At 28.5% G+C, this 23539-nt stretch overlaps 2 protein-coding genes across 2 annotated transcripts; both read right to left on the reverse strand.

The window, feature by feature from the left end:
* Nucleotides 1-1221: 1221 nt before the first annotated feature.
* On the reverse strand, nucleotides 1222-11145 carry LOC100161708 (ethanolamine-phosphate cytidylyltransferase). Its single transcript, XM_001951227.5, has 8 exons — nucleotides 10694-11145; nucleotides 10455-10592; nucleotides 8427-8539; nucleotides 8298-8364; nucleotides 7987-8212; nucleotides 7731-7931; nucleotides 7449-7669; nucleotides 1222-2008 (listed from the first exon to the last, which is right to left on the reverse strand). Exons 1-8 carry the CDS (start codon nucleotides 10741-10743, stop codon nucleotides 1906-1908), a joined length of 1119 nt encoding a protein of 372 aa, XP_001951262.1. The 5' UTR covers nucleotides 10744-11145; the 3' UTR covers nucleotides 1222-1905.
* Nucleotides 11146-16478: 5333 nt separating this feature from the next.
* On the reverse strand, nucleotides 16479-18901 carry LOC100163775 (microsomal glutathione S-transferase 1-like). Its single transcript, NM_001162701.1, is given in 3 exon segments — nucleotides 16479-16922; nucleotides 16995-17077; nucleotides 18526-18901. Coding segments are annotated over 3 exon segments (447 nt in total). The 5' UTR covers nucleotides 18646-18901; the 3' UTR covers nucleotides 16479-16678.
* Nucleotides 18902-23539: the final 4638 nt, after the last annotated feature.

The raw sequence follows: 23539 nt of genomic DNA on the forward strand, positions 1-23539 counted from the left end.
TTGTACACTGTACGTTGGAATTTATAATAAAACTAACGTTATATAGTTAGTGTGGTTAGTGGTTTTTTTTGTGTACTTAACTTAACCTTTGATACAGCTGCGTTCCGGTGCATGTCTCATGAATGTTGTTACTTGTTTTCGTGACAGCTAAACAAGAACTTTGTACAGTGGCGGCTCTAGTGAGGGGCATACCTACTGGGCATTTGCCCAGGGTCCAGGGATCCCTCTTTTAAAGTTGGAGGTCGTAACTTGGGACTCCAAAAACTGTATTTTCCCAGGAGCCCCAGAAAACTTTCTACCATCGCTAACTATGGGTACTGTTAGCTATATTTTTCGTTTTGTGGCGACACTGGTCACACGACCTACCGAAAAACTATTTTACGGCAATCGATCATCAAAAGAAAAATATATTCTTAGTAGGTATCTTAATCAAAAAATGCGGTGAGTATTTGTCACTAAAAACACGGATGGGGTCACCCATCCAGGAGCCAGTGACACCGAACGGCGCTTGACCTCAGAACACGTTATATATATAAAAATATTTAGTAGATACCAATGTTTTAATTTACGTTTACGATCACTCCCCAAAATTACTCCCAGGATCAGCGCCCGATCAATTATATCACAAAATAAAATTTTGCATTTTTAAATATAAATATAAGATATGAATCGATAATGATATGTACATTAGGTATGCATAAATATGTGATTCAAAATAAATAATAGTTGATAAAATGTTAGTCGTCATTGATTAACATACTTTTATCAAATAATTAGATGACTTGATATTTAAATAAAAACCCGTACGCCAGTTTTATACATTTTATACCAATTGTTAAATTAAATAAATAAATTCATGTATGAAAAAGGTATTGTTTAATAAATTAAAAAATATAAAAATTATGTCATGGAATCTAAGTACAACATTTTAACAAGTCTATAAATAATCAGCTATATAATAAAAATGGAATTACATTTTAAAGACAAATATAAGATATTATTTAGATACAGAAGTAATTCTATACAATTATTATTAGTGTGTTTGAGATAAACAAACACCTATTTGAAACAACCGGAAATAATATAAACTTAACATTTATTGTTCTAAATGAAATCAAACTCAAAGTTTAAAAGAATGGACAACAGAGATTTAAAAAAATGTTGATTACCTATAAAGAATGTTTACGTTAACTATAATAGTTACATTTAATCACAAACATATTTATGCTCTATATACATTTAGGACATAAATATAAATGCAGCTATCCATTACAGACATCCTAGTGATTAAAAATGTAATTAGTTGTTAAGTATTTTTTTTAATTACTTTTTTGTAATTAGTTAAAATACAAATAATTTGTTTTAACTAGAATGGAAACAACAGACAATATGTTTCTGTAAGTAATGTAATTTTTGACAATATGCTTATGTTTATTATTTTTGGCACTACATTTTATAACAAATGTTTAACAAAATTAATAAAAATAAATAAAATTAACCAAACCAAGTACCCTAAACGTCCATCACCGTCTATATAATATCAAATAATTAATGTATCACAGAAAAAACTTCATTTATTTTTCTATTAATTTATTCAGTGGATATAGTAAAAATCCCGGGTAGGTTCAGATGGATAATAATTAATAGGTCTTAGGTATGTACTTAATACTTTAAAACATAAAAACATAAATTAGTTTAAAGGTATTGTAGGTATTGTATAATTAGCCAATAATAATAATAAATAATAAATAAATATAAATCAAACAACAAATACAGATACATAGAGAAGAAAATGATCAATGTATTGATTGGTAACATGGTATTAAAATTATTTGGATGAATAACCAATTACATGATTTAATATAAGCACAATTTACGATCGATTAAAAATTAACTCAAACAATACTAGCATGATCCTACTTTTATTTTTTCTAACTGGTCTTCCATTTGTTTGATGATTGCCAACTCCTTAGCTTCTTTTTTGAAATTCCTAGCTTCAAACTCGAGTCTACAATAGAAAAACAATGTTTATCAATGAAAAAAATCATTACAAATATAATATTCGAACCATAACATTAGAGCATATCATTTTAAAACAAACACATTGCTACCAATATTATAATGTATTCTACATTTTTTTTTCACACATTAAAGATATTATGTGGTAAATGTAACTTTCTTCATAAAAAAAAATTGTTTTAACAATTATAATTGAATAAACTGCAAGTAAAATAATTATTAATACTCATCAGTTTAACACATTATAGAATTTGTTTAAAATAAAATATTATATTATAAGTTATAACATTTGATGTTAAGGCAAAAAACAATCTAAATAAACCATAAAGTATTGTTAAGACACTGTCATACCGTTATTTTTATGAGGTGATATTAACACTTGTTTTAACATTGCTAAATAAAAAATATTATTTGTTTCGTTTAATTTCCAAAGAATGTGATTTCAAATGTTGATCTTATAATTTTAAACAGCATAAACTAAATATAAAAACTTTTTATATACACTTAAGTTTGTTAAGAACGATCAAGATTAACTGTATAGTACAATAGCTTTAAATAAATAATAATGACATGTTTAAATACTAATCAAACTATTATTTTATTTTATCAAATATGTATACTTTACGTGTACTTAATATTATATATACATTATACACACTACACACAACTTTAATACTAGACTAATATTTGATATTTAAATGTTAATTATAATAGTGATGATAGTTTATGGATTTTATTATTATATTTTAGATTTTAATCAAACAAATTTTTAATAATGTCAAACAATATAGTTCTTCTTCTATACGGAACTATTTTTTTTTTATCTGAAGTAATTATAATTACTCGATTTTGATGAATGATGAATCAATTTAATAGTAAATATATTATGCATTAATAATAATAAAAAAAATTCTTTGGCTATTATAAATTAGTAAATTACTTTATTTTATATTATGTTAACCCAATGCTATTGGTCAATCCATTGTTTTTTAAATATTAATTTTATTTATGTATGTATATAAAATATTTTATCAAGTTTGCTAATTTAGTTTAAATTTGAAAATAAAATGTAAGACTCAATATAATATAATGTATTGATGTGTGATTTAAAGTAGAAAATATCAAGTCTAAATAATTACCAGTGGCGGATTAAGGGGCAGGCTAAAAGGCTATAGTCTAGGGCGGCTTTTTTTTTTAGAAATAAGGGTTATTATTGACTTATTAGGTATATTTATTTTGATATTATTTTTTCATATTTGTAATATAGACACGAATAAAAATAATTTTAAAAAGTTATAATAATATATTAATGTATGATGCGTACCTATAGTAAAAATATTACAATTATTATCTCAATTTTAAAATATTTCATGTGTAATAAAATAGTTACTAGTTAATAATAATAACTTATTACTTATTAGTAAGTACTTATTGGGAACATTCGACTATCTGAGTATAGGTATTTTCAGAAAATATAATAGTTAGGTATTTACTTTTTTGTTATTTTTGGAAAAGATATAAGTAATACTTGTTCTCAGTAACAATTGTCATTATACCACTACCCGCAATACGATCTACGGCTGCCTACGACCGTGTGTTTTAATGACTATTGATAATATTATTATGTCCAAGACCAATAAAATAAACCTTTTATTTCTCACGTTTAAAATTTAAATTCATTTGAATGTTTGCATTTTACGAGTGACGACTGACGATGATCGACGGAAAGGTGGAGAGCAGTTTAAAAGGTAATATAGTACATTCCTACTTTTTCATTATTTTATTTAACCTTCCAGCGGGCAAGCTTTTGAAAATAATGGTAATATTTTATATTTTTTATTTGAATATATACAGTATTATAGTGTATACAGTATACAGTATACTTGTCCTATTTATATATTTTAGACTTTAATACTTACATTATTTATATTTTACTTTATGTCAAATTTTATAAACGTTAAGCATATTCAAATTTTATTTCGTTACTGCCCTATAATAAATTAAGGTTCATGGTACAGTCAATGGATATTTTATTTTTATTTGATAGATGTAGATACATTTATTATTACATCATATTAGAACTGTTTCTAAAATTATTTTTCTTGTTATAAAAAATAGCGCACCCGCGGGAAGTTTATAATTACAGTTTATTAGTTTATAATATCATATTAATACGATACTAGTTTTAATTATTTTGTCATAAATTAAAATCATTACAATTTATTAATTTTCATAAAAGTAATAATATACAGGTAAATAAAGGTTAAGTTTATATTTTAAATTGGTTTATTTTGTTTTTGTACCAAGTTTTTTTAAATATTATGTAATAATATGATACCTATGTTTTTGTGTTTAATGTTTACTACCTATTTCATATCTGGCTATTTATATTTCCGTTATGTGGCTGTACAAGCATTGTTTATTTGTACTGGTATCTGAAGTAAAATATTAGACATTTAATTTTAATTTTACAAGTTGTATATTTTAAAGATTTAATACTATATTTTTTTTTTTTTTTGATAAAAAAAAGTGAATGCAATTTGAAGAGAACGGTTTAGACCAAATATTGTTGGTTTCTTAGTAGATTGATAGGGGGGAGGGGGGGACAGAGTGATTAAGCAAAGGGACGAAAAAATGCTAAATCCGCCACTGATAATTACAATATTATATTAAGAAGATTCCGTGTTGTGATGGTCTGTCTTTGTATAACACACATGTCACATAGGATTTTAGACGTGCTCTTTGCCAAATAGAATTGCTATAATGAAGTGATAAGAATTCTGAAATTAAATTTCAATTTGTTGTCAAGTCTACTTGAGATTGACATTCCTGCATTTATGATTTTTTGATTTTAACTTCTCCAAAAATTGAAATATGACAATTTTTTAATTACTCTTTTTTAATTTAACATTTTTAGGAATTTTGGGGGATAAAATGTGGGAAAGACGATCTCAAATAATTTTAACCACAAAATGTTTATGTAATTCTTATCACTTTATAAGATCAATTTTTATGTTTAGTAAAAAACACAATATCTAAAATCCTATGTCACGTGTGTTAGACAAAGACAGAAAATCACGGCATCAAATCCCCCTTAATTACAATTAATTTTAGTTTGATTTTTTCCATGAATATTAGAAGGTTGGATAAGTATAAATCTAAAAATATTATGTTTGTATTGAATATTTAACTTTCATAAAATATACTTAGTAATACACCTACTAATGTGATTAATTTTAATTACTTTGATTTATTATAGATTATATGATACAGTTAGATACATAAAATTGCTAAAAAATAGTTATTTGCACAATTTGGCATATTGATTTATCACATTTAAAATATATTTGTGACCTCAAAAACTCTAGAAATCTACGACCTATCACCTACAATATACAAAGAAATGTGTCTTTTTATGCAGTAACATGGTTCAATAACTTGTTACATACATATTTAAATTTAAAAACTGGTTACAGATTAAACCTATTTCGCATATTTTTAATATAGTGTTTCCTGTCAGCAATATTTTTTTCTTAATAGCATTAAATATACCATACAGGGCTTTTCTTTTAAAGGTAAACTCGTTTCCCGGAAAATTTTAACGTTTTTAGAAGTATTTTTTTTTTAAATTTTAATCATTACAAAACTTTATTTAGTATTTACTTTTTTGAATGGCAGTATGTTCTAGTATAAATTTTAATTCTGAATCTATTTTTCTTAAAATGTCAATAAATATTGACTTTTAAATGTGTAGTTAATTAATTATTAGTTATTACTTTATAAGAATTTAAATCTTAAATGAGAGATAACAACACATTTTATGGAGTTCCCGTGTCACTCCACACCGCTCATGTAAATTTAACTAATTAACTACTCATTCAAAATTCAATTTTTTTTTTTTATCATCGAAATTCTCAGAGAAATATTTTGCTTCACAATATGAATCATAATATATATGAAGCCATTCAAAAAAATAAAAACTTAAGTGATAGTAAAAAATAAAAATGTTTTTGAATGACTTCCAATTTAAAAGTATATAAATATAAATATTTGCAAAAACATTAAAACTTTTTAAATTCAAAGAGTGGTTTAGCTTTCCAAAATTAATTTTGTATGTAAAAAAAAACGTACTAAACATAGCCAATAATTATTATTTAACCCTTGAAATAAAAACTCAATGATCGTCAACTAGACTTGTTTCATAACAATTATTTGAATCATTTATATATTTTTATAATTTTTAATAAAATCGGCAAACAAATTATTTTGACTTAAAAATCAGCAATGAAATACAGTAGAAACCATTTATAATGACACAGGTTGTAGTGACATATTTGGTGTAATGACCTTAGATTAAAGGTCCTTGCAAAACTCCTATACTGTATGTACTAATTTGTATCGGTTTTTATGACATCTATATAATGACTATACGTTATTTTTGGGTATATTGAAAAAATATTTTATCTATAATGACTTTACTTTATTGAAGGTACAACCGATATTCGATAATACCGACAATTTCATCTTTGATTTGTCGTCAGTTTTATTTTATTTTATTTTATCATCAGGGTATGGGTAATCGTCGTGTGATTAAATGTGTTTTGTGTTCTTGTGTTAAATATTTTGAAATTGTAAAATGTGCAAACGAAAGCAATCCACAATTGAAGAAAAAGCAAATGTCATGTTTCGTTTAAAAAAAGGTGAAAAATATTCCCACACAACACCTAATGAATTTGGGGTAGCCGGTAGGTCACTCTATACGATTTCTAACATATGAAAAGCTTGAGACAAAATCGAAAAAGAATTTCAAAATGAAATAACAGATTTTTTTAAAAATAATAATTGAATTAATTAATTTAAATAATATGTACATAATTAAATGTTATTATCTTTACTTTTTTTCTATATTATACATTACATAAATAAATAATAATAATATGTATGAAGTTACAATTTGATTTTAGTCATTTTGGTTATAATGACAACTGGTTATTATGACCTATTTTCTTTGGTCCCTTGAATGTCATTATAAACGGTTTCTACTGTAATATTTTTAATAATATGTGTAAATACTCTTTAATATGGTTTATATGAGTGATATCAATAATTGAATATAATTATCAGAGAAGAAATGTAAATTATACTTTGCATAGTAACAAAATGTAAAATTTTGGTAATGAAGTTGCAACTTTGTATATAACATACAGAATAAAAAATCCCATTATTATACCCTACTAGAGACTAGGATTATTAGAACTTTTAGTACAAATACCATCTCTACACAATGTAACAAAATGATAATTCAGAAATACTTGTTTATTTGATACGATGAAAATAAAACCTTTTCTGTTTAATGTAATAATGTAACTTTTTTTTGTATCTAAAACTATAAAAATATTGTAGTATTATTTATCATTATTTTTTTTTACCTATGAATTATAATACGCTCGACAATCTTTTCTGTAGTCATGTTATTTTCTGAATCAACTATCACAAATTTATTCATCGATTTTGGAAGCGCGTATGGGTCTTCACCGTTTATATCCATTTTTACTGGTGTTTTACCATGGCACACAACATCAACATGAAAATGTTTCATTAAATCAGCCGTTACACTGTACGGCGCTCCAATAACAACTTCAGATACATACTGAAAAATTAATAGTAAAATGATAGATTAGTTTTAATAAATTGTTGAGGAGAAATATTACTTTGCAGGCAAGAACACTCAAGACTCGTTCATGTAAATTCATAATTGGGTAATTCAAGCCTTTGTATTGGTTAACCACTGGATCCGTGTGCAATCCAACAATAAGAAAATTACCATGCTGATGGGCTTTTTCTAAAAAATCCAAGTGACCAACGTGAAATATATCGAAAGCACCAGCAACGTATACTACTCTATCAGTGGGCTGAAATGTACAACAGTGATAAATTAGTATTTCAAAGTAAAGACATTTTTTCTACCTTAGGTTCGATGCCTTCACTGAATTGAATTATTTTATTGGTAGTAGGTAAGAATTGTGAACATCCAGTCCATGGACTTCTGGCAGCCTTGTCTTGACCCATCACTGAGGAATGCTCTTTCTCCACTTCATATTCTTTATCACCCTTGTAAAAATGTTGTCTTGTCATTAACAACATGCGGCTAACTACATCCGTAGTTGAAATTCCTTCAGTTCGTTTCACTTCCCTAGAAAAGTATGGCGATTTATAGTATTTATGTTAGTATAACTATGATATCACTTATCAAAACAAATATTATTTATTTAGCATACTTATATCTGTTCGCTTTTTTAACAAGATGATAAGTATCAACTCCATCTGCTGTAACTGTTATATCATCTATAAAACACATCCGAAACAATTAAAAAAATTATATTTTCAAATTAAAATAAAATGTTTACCTCCATGAACACAAAAGTCACAATTATGTTGATCCAAAGTTTCGAGATTTGTAACGTAAGGAGCCCCTTCTACTACTTCATCCACCCATTTTATGGCTCTCACCATTTTGGACCTAAATATAATTTTACTATACATTAATAATTTATTTTGAAAGATAGATAACATAAATGTATTTGGCCTCATAATTATCTAATAGACAAAATGTATTCATTTTTTTTTTCATATTTAAAATATTGGGTATTGGAGGGGACCACCACTACTTAGCAATACCTTTTTAGTGATACTCTTGCAGTAGCGGTTCTAGCGTACAGCAGGGCGAACACTGCCATACTAAAATGTCTGATGTCCCTTTATTAAAAATTAAAATGTGTACCTACTGCTAATATTATTAAGTATCGGTGGAGGCGATAAACACAAATATTTTATCGAGAAAATATGGGAGGGGAAACTTTATTCGCAGTTAAGACCTAATTATAAATGTATAGTTGGCTGTATGAAAATTTAGCCCTAGAACCACGCATAGAACTCTGAAAATAGGTAATGCTAGATCCAACCAAACTAATAATGTTCAATAGAAAAAAAAATAATAATTTATTGCAATCCAAACTTATAATTATACCAATCATAATTAGTTTCAATGTTATAATACCAGTCACCAGTGAGTAAGAAAAACAGATTTACTTTCGTTGTAAGACAAGTATAGTCAAGTATATAACTGATTATTTTTATTATAAATATAAGACATTTTTAATATTTGTAGGCTAAGCTAGGTTCAAGCTCAAAATAAAAATAATTTTTTACATTTCTGAATAAAACAATCAGTCACAAATACATTTAATGATAATCATGTATTAAATAATGTATTTAACCCATCAGGTACTAGTATTTTAATAAAAATTCTGCACCTTCAGAGTACTAATTATTTTATGACATTACACAATTATCTCCAGTGGCTCATTGTTTATTCAAACGATATTAATAAGTTATATCAACAATAGATACCTATTTAATTATAGCAAATCAACAAATTAATTTACTATTAGCTATCAAAATATTAATTTACTTAGTAAATATACTAGATATAAAAACTACAATATTGTTTTTAAATAATTGGTTATTGGCATAGGTTAATTTCCAGTCACTATTGAATATCTAAGACTAAAAGTAATTTTAAATAATTAATATTATATTCTTATGATAGTTAATATGACATAAACTTACATGTATTTCATAAATATATTTGTAATGACGTAATGTATTTACATAAAACACAGCAACACATAATGTTATTTGGAATTGTTAATAAAAAAGGAATGTATGGTTATGCCTCAAGTTATGCCTATCACAAAAAAGCATAACCATACAATATAGGCAATAGTTTTGCATTTTACCTTTTTAATTTACTTCACCCAAAAATCATATTTTTAAAAATAATGTAATCAAACTTATATAATATTCTCTTGTTTACCACCTATGTTATTACTTAGACATTACTAGGTATTTGATTTGTGACCAAAGTCAGTAGTTTATTTCTTTATATACCTTACGTTTTGTCATAGTGTTTTTTGTATGAATTAGTAAAGATAATTTAAATAAAATATAAAAGATCAGTTGGGGCTACTGTATAGCTACTCTATAAATGTTGACTAAATTATTACAAAATATATTAGGTTAGTCGGTTAGTGAGTAATGAGTATATTGATACATGTCATCCAATAATAACATTAAAAATAACTACTACTTAGTAAAAACGATCCCATTAAACATACATAAAAACTCTGTTATTCTGACCAAAACACAGTGTTTAGTTTATACTATTATTATTTAGCACCTAGTCCTAACAATAAAAAGATAAATATTTTATTAGTATATTAAGAAGATAACAACTCAACAAACAGAAGTAACAAACAGTTGTAGGCAATAAAGTTTTTAAATTTACACCGACCTACTTGGCAATCATTACTTTTAAAAATTCAGCAGTGACATAACATAATAGACACATGATCGATAAATAATTAGCTAGCTACCTCTCTTGTTCTGTGAAAACCGGTGGACCTTTGTGCTTTGTGATTTCGTCATCGGTGTGTATGCCTACGACCAGATAATGTCCCAACGCTTTGGCTTGTCGTAGCGAGTTTGCGTGACCAAAGTGCACCATGTCAAAACTGTGTGACGGACGAAAAACCGAAAACAAAATAATTATTAACATTAACATCCGACGGTTTTTGCATAAGAGTTAAACGAGACACGAGAAAAGTGTACTCACCACCCGTCGCACCAGACCCTCACGGGCTTGTTTTCCGCTTGTTCACTCATCTTCCGGGGGTACGGACGCCCGGAACTGCGCAATGTCCAAACGTGTAGACGACTGACGAACACCTGACTGGATGACGGTTAATACGTAAATACCACGGATCGACTGCGACTGAGTGCGACACTGCGACGCCCGCGTCGACGTGTCTCGACGTTTTACGTGCGCTTCGGAATGCTAACGAGTAACGACTGAACGACCGCTGTCGCAACGGTAATACCGGATTTCAGTACGCAGCGCAGAACGGTAATTCATTCGTTCACCGCTCCACCGTAAGTAACTCGTATGGGCCGCCAGAGAAATCGATGCAAAATACTACAAATACCAATTTACCAATGCTATCAATGATGTTCCTATTTCATTGCGATTTATACAATTTTGAAACGTTTATCACAGTGTTCGGCCAAAGTCCAAAATGATAATGCGAACGAACGCCGTAATCAGGCCACCGCGACCGCCGCCGCCCGGTACTTTCGTTTATCATCGTAGATAAAAGTAAAGATTTTTTCCCCCTTTATTTGAAATTTTTATATAAACAATCTGTAGCCTGTAAGTACCTACAACATGCACAATACGTATAATACGGCTGCATTGGCGGAAATCGGGGTGGAGGCCGAAGGGCTGAGCCCTCAAAGGCGTATCTTATCTTTAAAAGAAATTTAATCCCCAGTTTCTACACTAAAAACAAATAAAAAAAATAATTGTACCTAACCTACCTAATATTATTTTCCTTTATGAATAGGTATTGTCCAAAATGCCATAGAAAAGTATACCATGAAGAATATATGTATATTTCTTATTTTCCTTGAAGTAGTTTGTGAACGTCAACCGGACGATTATTATTTTAAAACAATGTATAAAAAACCAACGGGAGACCTTGATTCTGCTGTATAGTCGGTTCAAATCTAACAATTATATAGGTATTTAAATTCAATGAATCATTGTATTCTGTAGGTACCTTACATGAAATGTCTCTCTGTGTCCGTTCTGATCGACGGAGACGGAATAAAGCCAGGATTTTATTTTTTTTGGTACGAGAGGGGCCAAGAGGACTTAATGGTTTTGAATACCTATACATTAGATTCTGATCGTAGCGAAAGACGTATTGATTTTACAATGATGTGGTTTTTTTCTGTTAATTTAGTAGGTACTTTGGGATGGAGGGGGGGAGGCCAAACGTAAAAGTTCCTAGTCGTTTTCTAAAGCGTCGGTGTAAATAAAAAAAAATTAAAGATATGTGCGAAATTTTACGCAAAAACTCTTAAACCTTTTCTGTGTAACTCAAAAAAAGTCATAACAGTGAATAGATATTTCAAATTTTCACCAAATGTCAATAAAAATATGACCATTTTCCATACATGATATAATTTTTAAAATATGGTGACTCTTTTATATCCATGAGAATTTTTTTTTTCAATTGTTGTCGAAAAAACTGAAAATGTATTACAATGTCCCTGAAATTTCACATAAGCTGTAGGTAATTAAACAAAAAAGTTGAACGTAAATCATCGACAATAATTTTTTATGATTGCGTGTGAAGCTAGAATATATTATACCCTAAAATATACAAGGGTGGGACTGTTCCACTGTACTACTGGGCAATTGCATAGCAGTGCGGGCCGATGTCATGTTATGTTCAGGGCTGGTACAAAATAATCCACCTGGTATTTATTATTATTTTTGACGATTTGTTAGAATATGAATATGTATTTAGTATTTTAGTACATCTTGGTAGTGGACTAATATGAACCACTCCAGGCACGTCTTCAGGTCAATTCCTGGGAGGGAGGAGATTTTAGTCTTGAATACCGCTTTTAAATTTTAACAATTAACAAAATGTATAAAATGTATTTATCTATTAATATACAGAATATCTCATGACTTACGGGAGGAGGCGATCGCTCACATCCACCCCTCAGTCACGCGAATGATCCACTCTGCTCAATTAAACTTTAAATACTTAGAACTATAAGTACCTGCATTACTTATAATTATAAGTATTGCATTATTTTGGGGAAGTTCTTGGCAATGTCTTAACTTTTGAGTACAAATTTATTTCGTGCATAAAATAATTGAAAATGTACACTTTTTATTTGTCGGTTTTCGAGCACTTTACTTCCATTTTGTTAATTTTTAGTGTATATAAGTATAGGTAGGTATTCATAAAAATGTTTATACTAAACTAATTCAAACAATTTTAATGTTTATTCCGTCCATTTATCTTATTTAGTGGCGCAACTAGGCTGAACTAGCCCAAACATCTGTGCGAAGGCTAAAGCCCTTCAATAAAATATATTCCTAAAAGTACCCCAATAGGGCTTTACCCCCACATTACCATCGTCATTATAAATCGTATATGGCAGCGCTATCTAGCTAGGAAATTAAGCAGCTATGAGGGCCAGTTCTTCACGCACGTGTAGTTAAAAAAAAATGTAGTGGCAGCTGCTATTATCGAATTAATTTAAAATTAAATAATAATACCGGCCAAAGCGTACAGGTATAGCATAGGGGAGTCGGCATTTTATGTATTATTTCTAAAAAATATACTATAGTAGGTACCTATAAATAATAATATTTAAGTATAGTTATATAAGTACTTAAATGTAGTTTTCCATATTTTTAAAAAAGTGAAGTGGGAGGATACGACCTAAAGGCTAAAACAATCATCATTAAGATGGGCCATCTGTACCCTGAGGCACAATAAGAATATGAGCTAAATTACAGTGACATGAATGAGTTGTTGGAAGTGGCCACCCAGTAATGACACTTCCTATTGACTTGACAAACTACTTTTTAACCGTTAATTTTTTATATATTATTTGTTAAGGAGATCTGCACCATTTTCTTTTTAGTCGTCGATGAGGATTACCAGGAATTTCGCTTGATGCTAATTCACGTATTAATGGATTTGTGTGAGTTATGAGACGATAATGAAAACGCTTATAGAAGTATTTTGCTTCTTCTTGGACGATTTTTTTACGGAGATCGGTGTGGAGGGTGTGATTTGATATGTACGGGGTCACGAGGATTTTTCTTAATGTAGTATTTTGAAATGTTTTTTTAAGATTTGAGATTTTGGCATTGCCCCATAGTTGTAGACCGTGGGTCCATATAGGTTTGAGTAGGGATTTGTACATTAGTAATTTAGTAGGTATTTAAGTTTGTTGTTAAGTATTAAAATACTTTTTATTTTGAAGTATTTGAATGGCATTTTAAATACTTTTTTGTTTTTAATTCTTAATTTGTTTTCTTTTTATTCTTGTTTAATAAAAATACCATGCTGCCGTGGTTATGCTTCAACGTTATAAAAATATTAAACTATATTATATTTATCATTTATGAACAATTCGATATCGGTTTTCGTCGATTAATAGCTTAATTAAATGTTTTTTTGTCCAGGAAATAGTTTATCGTTGACGACTAATTTTTTTGTTAGGTACCTAACCTAATCTAACCTATTGAGTTTCCACATATTTCAATAATTTAATTTTGTATGGTAGGCGTAGGACTTAAGTGGCGCTGAAGTTTTTAAAACGTGGTTGTGAAATTTTAAAACTTTGCGTCCTCAATATCTTGATTATTTAATATGGAGGTATTCTAATATATTCATTTACTCATAAGTCATAATTAATAATCATTGCTTAAATATCTCATACACATGCTTCACTTATAAAGTGATTATGTAAATAAAATATGGACTGCCATGGCCCAACGTTAGCATGGACGCCACTAATCGACATTTTGTTGTTCGAAATCGACCGTTCTACTATGGTTCATTTTTGTACAATACAATACAATACAATACAATATGGTATCTTTGAATAACACGTATTTAATAACAAAATATTTTATTTTGATTTAAATTATAAAGTTGGTGTGTTAGGTATACCACATATTATTAGGATATACAGTTCATCTTAATTTATAGTTAGAACATAGAACTCAAGAATTCTCCGCAAAATGTGCTTAAAGTTACAGAGTACCTACATTGTACAAATTATAAGCGATAAGTTGCATGTAAATCAAAATACAATTTAAAAATATTTCAAAAAATAAATAGGCTTACCACAATGCTCCATTTAGTCATAAAAAAATCCAAGAAAATTTGAACAAATGATAAACAATAATTAGTATAGATTAATATGGACCAATATTAACAAGTAACAACATAAGTATTCAAAAGTCAATGAACCCGTCATGAATTACTTGAGATGGGTGGGTGGTTGGGTACCTTGTATACATTTTTGCTTCTCACCAAAAATGAGTTCATCATGCCACTGGGGCTGGTACCGAATTGGTTCCCGAGCCCCAACCCCACGTGCCTAATTTGTTCCCGTTTGAAAAAGGAATTTTATTAAGTTGAGCCGAATTTGTTTCAGTTTAATTACGCACATTTTCCTTCTCAATTTTACAGGTTTAGGACTGTCAACTTCAAAGTAGGCTTGGTTAAAAATGTGCATTAATGTGTGTTAAAAAAGATATAGGTAATATAGAAAATTTAAAATCGTTGACTTGGAAGTCAACTAGTCAATACTTAGGTTAAGTGTACAAAATACAAATAATAAAATATAATAAATCCAATTTAAAGTGTTACACACTTACTGGCTTTTTTTTATACTTATAATCATCCTTCTTAATTTAAACCTTGTAAAAGACATAGTCGCATAGGCCATAGAACATAATTATGTGGTTGATAGTACCTTTTAGCTTTTGGCATATGTCTTAGCGGTTAGCAGATTCTTCCACTCACTTGCAAACTCAAACAGAGCAGCTTACTACAACTTAAATGAAAGCCCTTCAAAAATGTGTGGTCTCAAGAGAGGAAGACCCCACAACCACAGAGAGCGACATTTACCACCAGTCACTGCCTAGATCGGATACATCATGCCAGATAATTACATAATTTAAACCTATTATTTAATAATTTAATATTTTATTATTATATTGCAAATATGCAAAAAGAAAAAAAAATTGGACAAATTTGAACATATTAGTAGGATTGCTACCTAGCTATTTTTTTTTATAGGAAAGCCTTAATTTAATTAAATAAAAAAAAGCAGCTAGCAGCTAGGCGATTATTATGATAGCATTTTCAAAAATTAAAATTAACTCTTTCAGAGCTTTTCATATTGATAATAAGTAATAACTAATATTATTAAAGCAATTATTAGATAAATAACCACACATTTAAAATAACGCCCAAACTGAGCAATGGAATACAGTATAAAGCAATGGTTCTTATCGGGGGCATTTTGATCTCTCTGGGGGGGCGATCGTTTTGAAGGGGGCGTGGAGGGGCCGGTGAGCTTTTTCAAACTCGGAGATTAAAAATAATACAATTTATTAATATTTAATATTACATAACAACACTACAAATAATTGAAGGTGAAATCAGAATAGTTGTAATTGCGTTTTGCGTACGCTATACAACGACATACGGAATGTTATCGCATTTTATGTATCGGGAACGTCTTGTTTTTAATAGATTTATTTTTAAATTTTCAACCATAACTGGACTAAAACTTAACGTTAGTTAATATTGTTATAATATACTGATGAATAAAAAATATATATATATATGTTTATAAGAAGAAATTTTGATTTTGCATGAGGGGGGGGGGCTTTAGCAGTTAGTTATTACAATAAAGGGGGCGCTGAACTAAAAAAGGTTAAGAACCACTGGTATAAAGTATAAAACTAGTATTGTTTTTAAAAAATTGAAATAATTAAATACATTATCTGATTATCATGATATTATTATAATTATTGAAAAATGAAATAAAATTTCACAATAAAAATAGTAAATTTACTTTATGAATTGTATGATTTGTAATTTGAACGCCTATTAGTTTTGTAGGTTAGTGGGATACTATACTAATGAAAACGCTAGAAGATTAATAATAAAATATTGAGCTTTTATATATTTGTTCTACAATAATATTAAACAAAACTTAAAATAACTTGAACAGCCATATACACGGTTGTTGCGAATCCAGCAAACCATGATAAACCTCTAGCCGGTTGTGGTAAAACGACCACAGCATAAACTATTGTATGAATTATTCTACTTGCTACAAACAATCTTATTAAATTGATAGCAATATATACATTTGGAATAGTTAATAAGTATCCAAAACATACAATAATAAATAGTGGAATATTTTCTAAATCATTGAGATGAGCCCTGCAAAAAAGAATTTGATTTTAAATATATATATTTATTAATAAGTAATCTATGAAATGTATAATAATATACCTTCTGACTCTTTCAATATCAGCATCATCATATTTTACTTTAGATTTTGGATTCATTTTTGCATCTTCAGGGTTAGCAAAAACCTGTCAAACAAAATAACTTGTTATTATTATTAATGGCTAGTTATAATTATTCTATGAATACCTATTTTAAATATTTTAATCAAATTATACCTATATCAAAATGTATTTTTTTAAATTATGCATAACCGAGTAGATATTACACATTTATGTAGGTATTAAACTATTAAGTAAATTAACGTGTGTATGGAACTATGTGTTAACTGATTATTAATAAATGAACGGATTATATATCAACAATCATTTGGTTATAAAATTCCTCGTAAAATCCATAAATTATCTTTTGCGTGTCAATAAATGAATAAATTAAAAATACAATAAATTATCTATGGAGCTTAACATTTGAAAGACTTTAAACAAAATTGTTTTATAAATAAAATAAATAATCTAAAAACAATGGTCAACTAGTATTTTGAAAACAATGTACCTAATTAGAAGTTACATAATATTTGAAGAATATTATGTTTACTACAATTAAAGGTAGTAATTTAACATTTTAATTCCATAGTCCATTTTACAAGTAAATATTAAAACTATTATTTTAAGAATCAACCAATGACTATTATACCTACACCATAAGATTTGAATTGACTCTAATGTTATTATGGGTATGAGATATAATAACTAATACTATTAGCGTGTTCCAAAATTATATTTTATATAATACACCAATTATTGATGTATTTAGCACTATTTACTATCCATTTTTTAAAGAAAACAAAACTATTCTTTAGATTTAACTATTATTTTTCCCAATATTTTGCAGACTAATCACTAATATAACTAAATTTCATTATTTATTGTGAGGAAATAAAAGTTAATATTTTTAAACAAATAGTATATAATATATTAATGTAAAATATACTACTATAAAAGTATTAGCATTTCATTATTTTTAGCAAAAAACATTAAGATACTCAATATCTGTAATACTCAATGTAAGTACATATTATAATTGCAATATAAATGTTGAAATAGGTATTGCATCCGCACACAACGGTAGATGAAGTAATTTATATTGATAAATTAGAAACAATAAATTTCAATATTAGGTAACAAAAGAAGTAAAAAATACCTATAGGTACTTGTCTAATACTTATTACCTATACAAAACATAAAATGATATTATTGTGCACCAAGCATTTCTTTTTCTTAATAAAATTTACAGTCACAACTGTTACAACCTACCTACATCGTATACAATGTAGGTAGGTATTAACGTATAGTAAAACTGGTATAATATATTATCTTTAATATCTCCAAGAAAAATATTATAGTATAATGGTAGGTATAATAATATTATAAGAAATTGTGTGAATATAAACAACTGTTGGTATGCTTCATATGTCTACTGTCGAATTGATTTAATATTAAAAAGCCATCACCTATGGGCTATGACTGTGAAGTATGGATTATCATAATATTTTACATATTATTATTATTTCAATTACCATTTTCGCGAAACGTTGTTTGGCCGTGAGTGGGGCCATTGCGAGTACTTTCAGTACTAATATGGCCGTGTAGAACACGTACGTTCTGAACAAAACTTCATCGACTTCAAATGAAATCATCGTGTAGTGTTTACGGTTACGGGAGAACGGAAAGTGAAGTAATAATTAATAAATATTGTACGGGACGCGAGAGAAGTGAACAATTCAAGTCGACTGACTACTGAGTGTTGTCTGACGAAGTATCAAGTGACGAATGTTTTACGTTTCTCGTTAGTCGTTACTATTTACAACTGTCTGGTCATAAGTCATAACTCAAAATAAAAATTAATTATTAAGTTGGTTACTCGTTTGTAGTTTTTAGTTTCGACTTTCGAGTGTTTTGATGGCGGTACGAACAAAATAATAATATGATAATAGTATGTTATTATTATTCTTGTTCCATGACCTCTCGGCGCAGACACGCACTGCGTCGACCAATACACGTTCGAGTACCCATTATATATTATATCCGTCATCCGTGTTCGAGTACGACTTTGTTTTGTGTTTTTTTATGTGTATAACTTCGGAGCACACAATCGCATATAATATTAAGCCTCGTTCACACGGTGACACTAATGATATTGTGTGTCGTGACACCTAGTGCCGTATATCAAAATCGTTTGATACGCGACACTAGTGTCAAGCAACTGTCGCCGTGGGAACGAGGCTTTACTATACTACTAAATACTAACTATAGTATATATATTACCTATTAATGTACTATACACCATATACAGTATACATGACTACGTGACATATGTTCCCACTATTCAGTATTCACTATAAACATAATATTATATTCTACGACCTTCGTGGATTATTTTATATTTAACTTCTCCACTAAGTCCTAGCCCGTCCTAGGTTGCCAGGTTGGTACTCGGCATACGCTGTAGTGTGGGCAATGTGTGCCCAACGATGTAGATAAAATGTTTTTAAATGTTTTATCTTCATAGCTTATCGTTGGTACATTCGTACGTAACGACTAACTTCTATAGTTCCGTGGTTAAAACACGTTGGTGGGCAGTACTGCTATAGCAGTAATTTCAAAAATTGATGTTGGAGGACACTTTCTAATATTACTGCTATAACAGCTAGTATTACAAAAACCTTCCAAAAATTGTCATTACTGCTATAGCAGTGATAATTTCATTGGTATCTTATGAGGGGATAGATTGTTGTGTCCTCCGACATCTCAGCGGACAATTTTGCACTGCTATATAGCATAAAACCCTGCAGTAGTACTAAAAGCATTACTGCTATAGCAGTGATGAAAATTGACGTTTTAAGGATGATTTTTTTTAAATAATAAATTTGACTGTCAATCAACGTGTTAAAAGCCGAAATCTGGTAAACATATGTGAAATATCTAAATAGGTACTCAACTTATCAGGAGAACAATTAACATTTTTAAAAGATTACAATAACATCATTTTTATTTTATGAATCACTGTTTTGTACAATAAATTAATAATTATTATATTATTATAATATATACATTATTCAATATAATTAGATAGTAAAAACGTATTTATTAATTAAATATTTATTTAATATAAATAACATAATTCACATATCTTAACAATTTTATTTTATTAGCTTTACACTCTTTAGTCTTTTTAATCAGTGGTGGAGCATCATAGGCAATGGTGTAGCAGGATGCTTAAGTATAAATTAAACAAAGTTTTTTTACAGTTTTCGTGTATAAATAATACATTTATTAGAGGCAAAAATATCAATGGTGGGGGGAGGGGGTAAACACCCAAACCCCTTCTGGCTACGCCACTAATCATAAAAGACATTGAGACAACGTCTACCTAGTACCCACTTAGAATACGGACATATAATTTGGTTTTATTAAATTTAAATAAAATATTTTTTTTTTTACACATTTTAATGTATCTAGAATAATTATAATACCTGTAAATTATAATATAATATATCATATTTGTCAAAATATATTATTTTTGTTATATCCTATTATAGAATATAGGTAGTATTCTTAGAATACCAATAGCCTTACTGGCCGTGCTCATAGCTCGTTGCTGTTGGGTATAGTAGCAGTGCACTGGTGCCCGGCATAATGTTCTATTATACAAATCAATATGCTCAAGCTCAATACTCTTTATCGTGGTTCAGTGGTTCATTTTTAATGTACGTTGCAAATCAGTGTTAGTAAAGTCACTAATACCAATATAGGTCTGATACTTTAAAATGTTCAGAAAAAATGATCAGCTAAACAATTTACTGTATAAAAGGAAAGTTGGGGAGTTCTCATTTGAAAAACAGAAAATTGTATCTCCACAGGACACTCCTTAAGCAGGGGTGCCATTTGAGTTTTATAATAAGGGTGCCAAAATTTAAGTAGGCCAATTTTTTTTTTTTGTCAGGCCACTTTTTAAAAAATAGTAAATACAGATATTGTTTGTGTGTAAGTCGCTTGTATGGGGTTAATCTCTTGAAGGGTATATTTTAATGAATTCAAACTATTCATTAATAATTTGTTTACCTTTTGGTATAGATCTAATAATATTTAGTAGGTATAGGTATCAATGTAATTTATTTCAAATAAAATGAATACATTATATTTATTTACTTATTATAATAAATAATAATACAATATTCCATATAGTTACAGTATTCATTAGTTTTTTAAATTAATTATGCTAATCTAACTTAAACCTTCTACTTTTTCGTTTAGAAAATCTATCTACTGCTTCATCTAAATCTATTTTGTTAGCATCTTCTTTTTCTACCACTATGACCATTAAATCATGCCTAGCCATGGCTGCAAACGCGGCCGGGGCCCCTCCGATTTTTTTATGGTTTTATACGAATAAGTTTAATACAATCTATTATTCATTGACCCACTTGTAATCTACTGTACAACAGAGCGACATCCACTTAGCTGCTTTTTTTTTTATTTGTTTGGCATGTGCCTGGTCTATATAGGGAGTAAGGACCCCGTAAAGTATTTATCGATATATTTAACCGTACGCAATTTTTCATTACAGGGCCCAGATGCTTGCCTATTATTATAGTGTGAGTAGGGCACTATAAATTATTATAATAGTACAAGTTTCAAGTAATAAATAGGAGGAGGTTGTTTTGGATTAATTGTGCTAGCCGCGTTTTATATCTCTCCTTAAAAACAATGGGCTCAGACGAGGCCACGAGGGCCCCGCTCACCCACCCCGCAGCGGCACTGCTGTTAGATTCAGCAATCATGAAAACGTTGCATACAAAAATATGTATAATTTATAGTACTATACATCTACTTAAACCTATAAGTATATATAATTAAATATTAAACAATGATAAAGAGTTTAGATTTAATTTTGAAATTTTACGTGAATAATGTTATGCATAAGACATAAGTACCTATATAGTTAATGGATTTTTCTTCAAAGTTAAATTTCTATTGGCAATATAAATATAATTTTGGTTTCCGTAATTTCGTTTCTGTGTAATTAATATTTTTTTTTTTTTATTTTAAAAAGTATATTTACAATCTATACAACAAACAAGGTATAATGAGTAAGTGTGGTGACATAAGAACATTATAGACATAAAATAACATTAATAGGAATTAGGAAGGCTCCCAGAAATTAATAATTATTATTTATTATTTTGCTGTTTAAAATATTTCAATAATTTCATAGTTTATTACTTAACGAATGATTCCCCTCGTTAGGCCTTGCATTAATATTATACGTACTGATTTTTTAAGTACCTATGCTCGCCCTATTTTAGATTCTGAGTGGAACGATAAATGTATTGGTTTTACGATGACATGTTTTTTTTCTATTTTTATCTTTTATTTTTTTTGTTTATTTATTTGTGTCAGTGTACGCGATAAGTAGTCGAAATAATACTTCAATTTTCAACTTCGATTCCCAGTAATTTTCAAAAGCGCCATGAAAATCAAAAGAAAAATTAAGGAAAAACGGGAATTTTTACGCAAAATCGACTGGTTTGAAATTGAAAATGAAATTTTCACTGGTTGTTTATATTTCCATTTTCTATAGATAAAAAATTTTCAAAATATTTTGATTTGTTTTGAACTGTTTAGGGACATTTTCAGTTTCCAATTTTATTAATTTTTTTTTTCTATGAATGTCAATAAAACTTTATTTGTTGAGTAAAAATACTTGAAAATGTAATACAAGGCGCCTACTATATTGTTACAATGACATTTGAAAAATATTAAAAATCCTTAGTCACCGTTTATATTTATAAGCATTTAAAGTTCAAAAACTGACAAAATATGGAAACATCAAGAAAATTAGCAAATTATTTTGAGTTAAGAATTTGTAAAAATTTTTCTTTTTAAATGTAAGATTTTAAAATGTAATACAAGATTCCTTATAAGATTATCTACCTTTATCAAAAAATATTTATAAGAAAGTGCACTAGGTATAGTCTTCATGCAATATTACATATTATAATATAAATAATTACAGTGATTACTGATTGTCTGATTACCATGGACGTAATAGGTAATACCATTGATTATACATGCCTACTACGTAGTATGGAGATATAATCGATGGTAATAAGTTGTGCTAATTACAATATGACAAGGTCTCGCATAATATATTTCATGACAACACAGAATTGAAAATAATCGTTATAAATGTATTATGGCTATTCGTATTCATTCAACTAACTATAGTCATAACTCATAAATAATACTTTTAATTTATAGTCAATTATTCATCACAATATAGTCATCGGATCAAGCTAAAATTCATAGTGGAAAAAAAACCATTAGGCATTCGGAGTAGGTAGTCATGTTTTCACTTTTTAGTAAAACAATAAATTTGCTTCACAAGAAAAACTCATCTCGTGAAATAGTCTGATTTTAATAAATATTTTTTCTTAAGAGATGACTTTATCTGTATAACTTTATCTGTACAGATCACAAATCACTTTACACACATCTATCACTCCGAACAGTGGCAGATCCAGGGGGGGG

Source organism: Acyrthosiphon pisum, chromosome A2, assembly GCF_005508785.2.
Source record: "Acyrthosiphon pisum isolate AL4f chromosome A2, pea_aphid_22Mar2018_4r6ur, whole genome shotgun sequence".
Lineage (NCBI taxonomy): Eukaryota > Metazoa > Arthropoda > Insecta > Hemiptera > Aphididae > Acyrthosiphon > Acyrthosiphon pisum.

Excerpts from the sequence above, each read along its gene's own strand:
- LOC100161708 (XM_001951227.5), bottom strand. The coding sequence starts at position 10,743 with ATGAGTGAACAAGCGGAAAACAAGCCCGTGAGGGTCTGGTGCGACGGG. Across the intron at positions 8,365-8,426 it reads TGACTTTTGTGTTCATGGAG|ATGATATAACAGTTACAGCA; the intron begins GTAAACATTTTA and ends TGTGTTTTATAG. Across the intron at positions 8,213-8,297 it reads AAAAAAGCGAACAGATATAA|GGAAGTGAAACGAACTGAAG; the intron begins GTATGCTAAATA and ends ATACTTTTCTAG.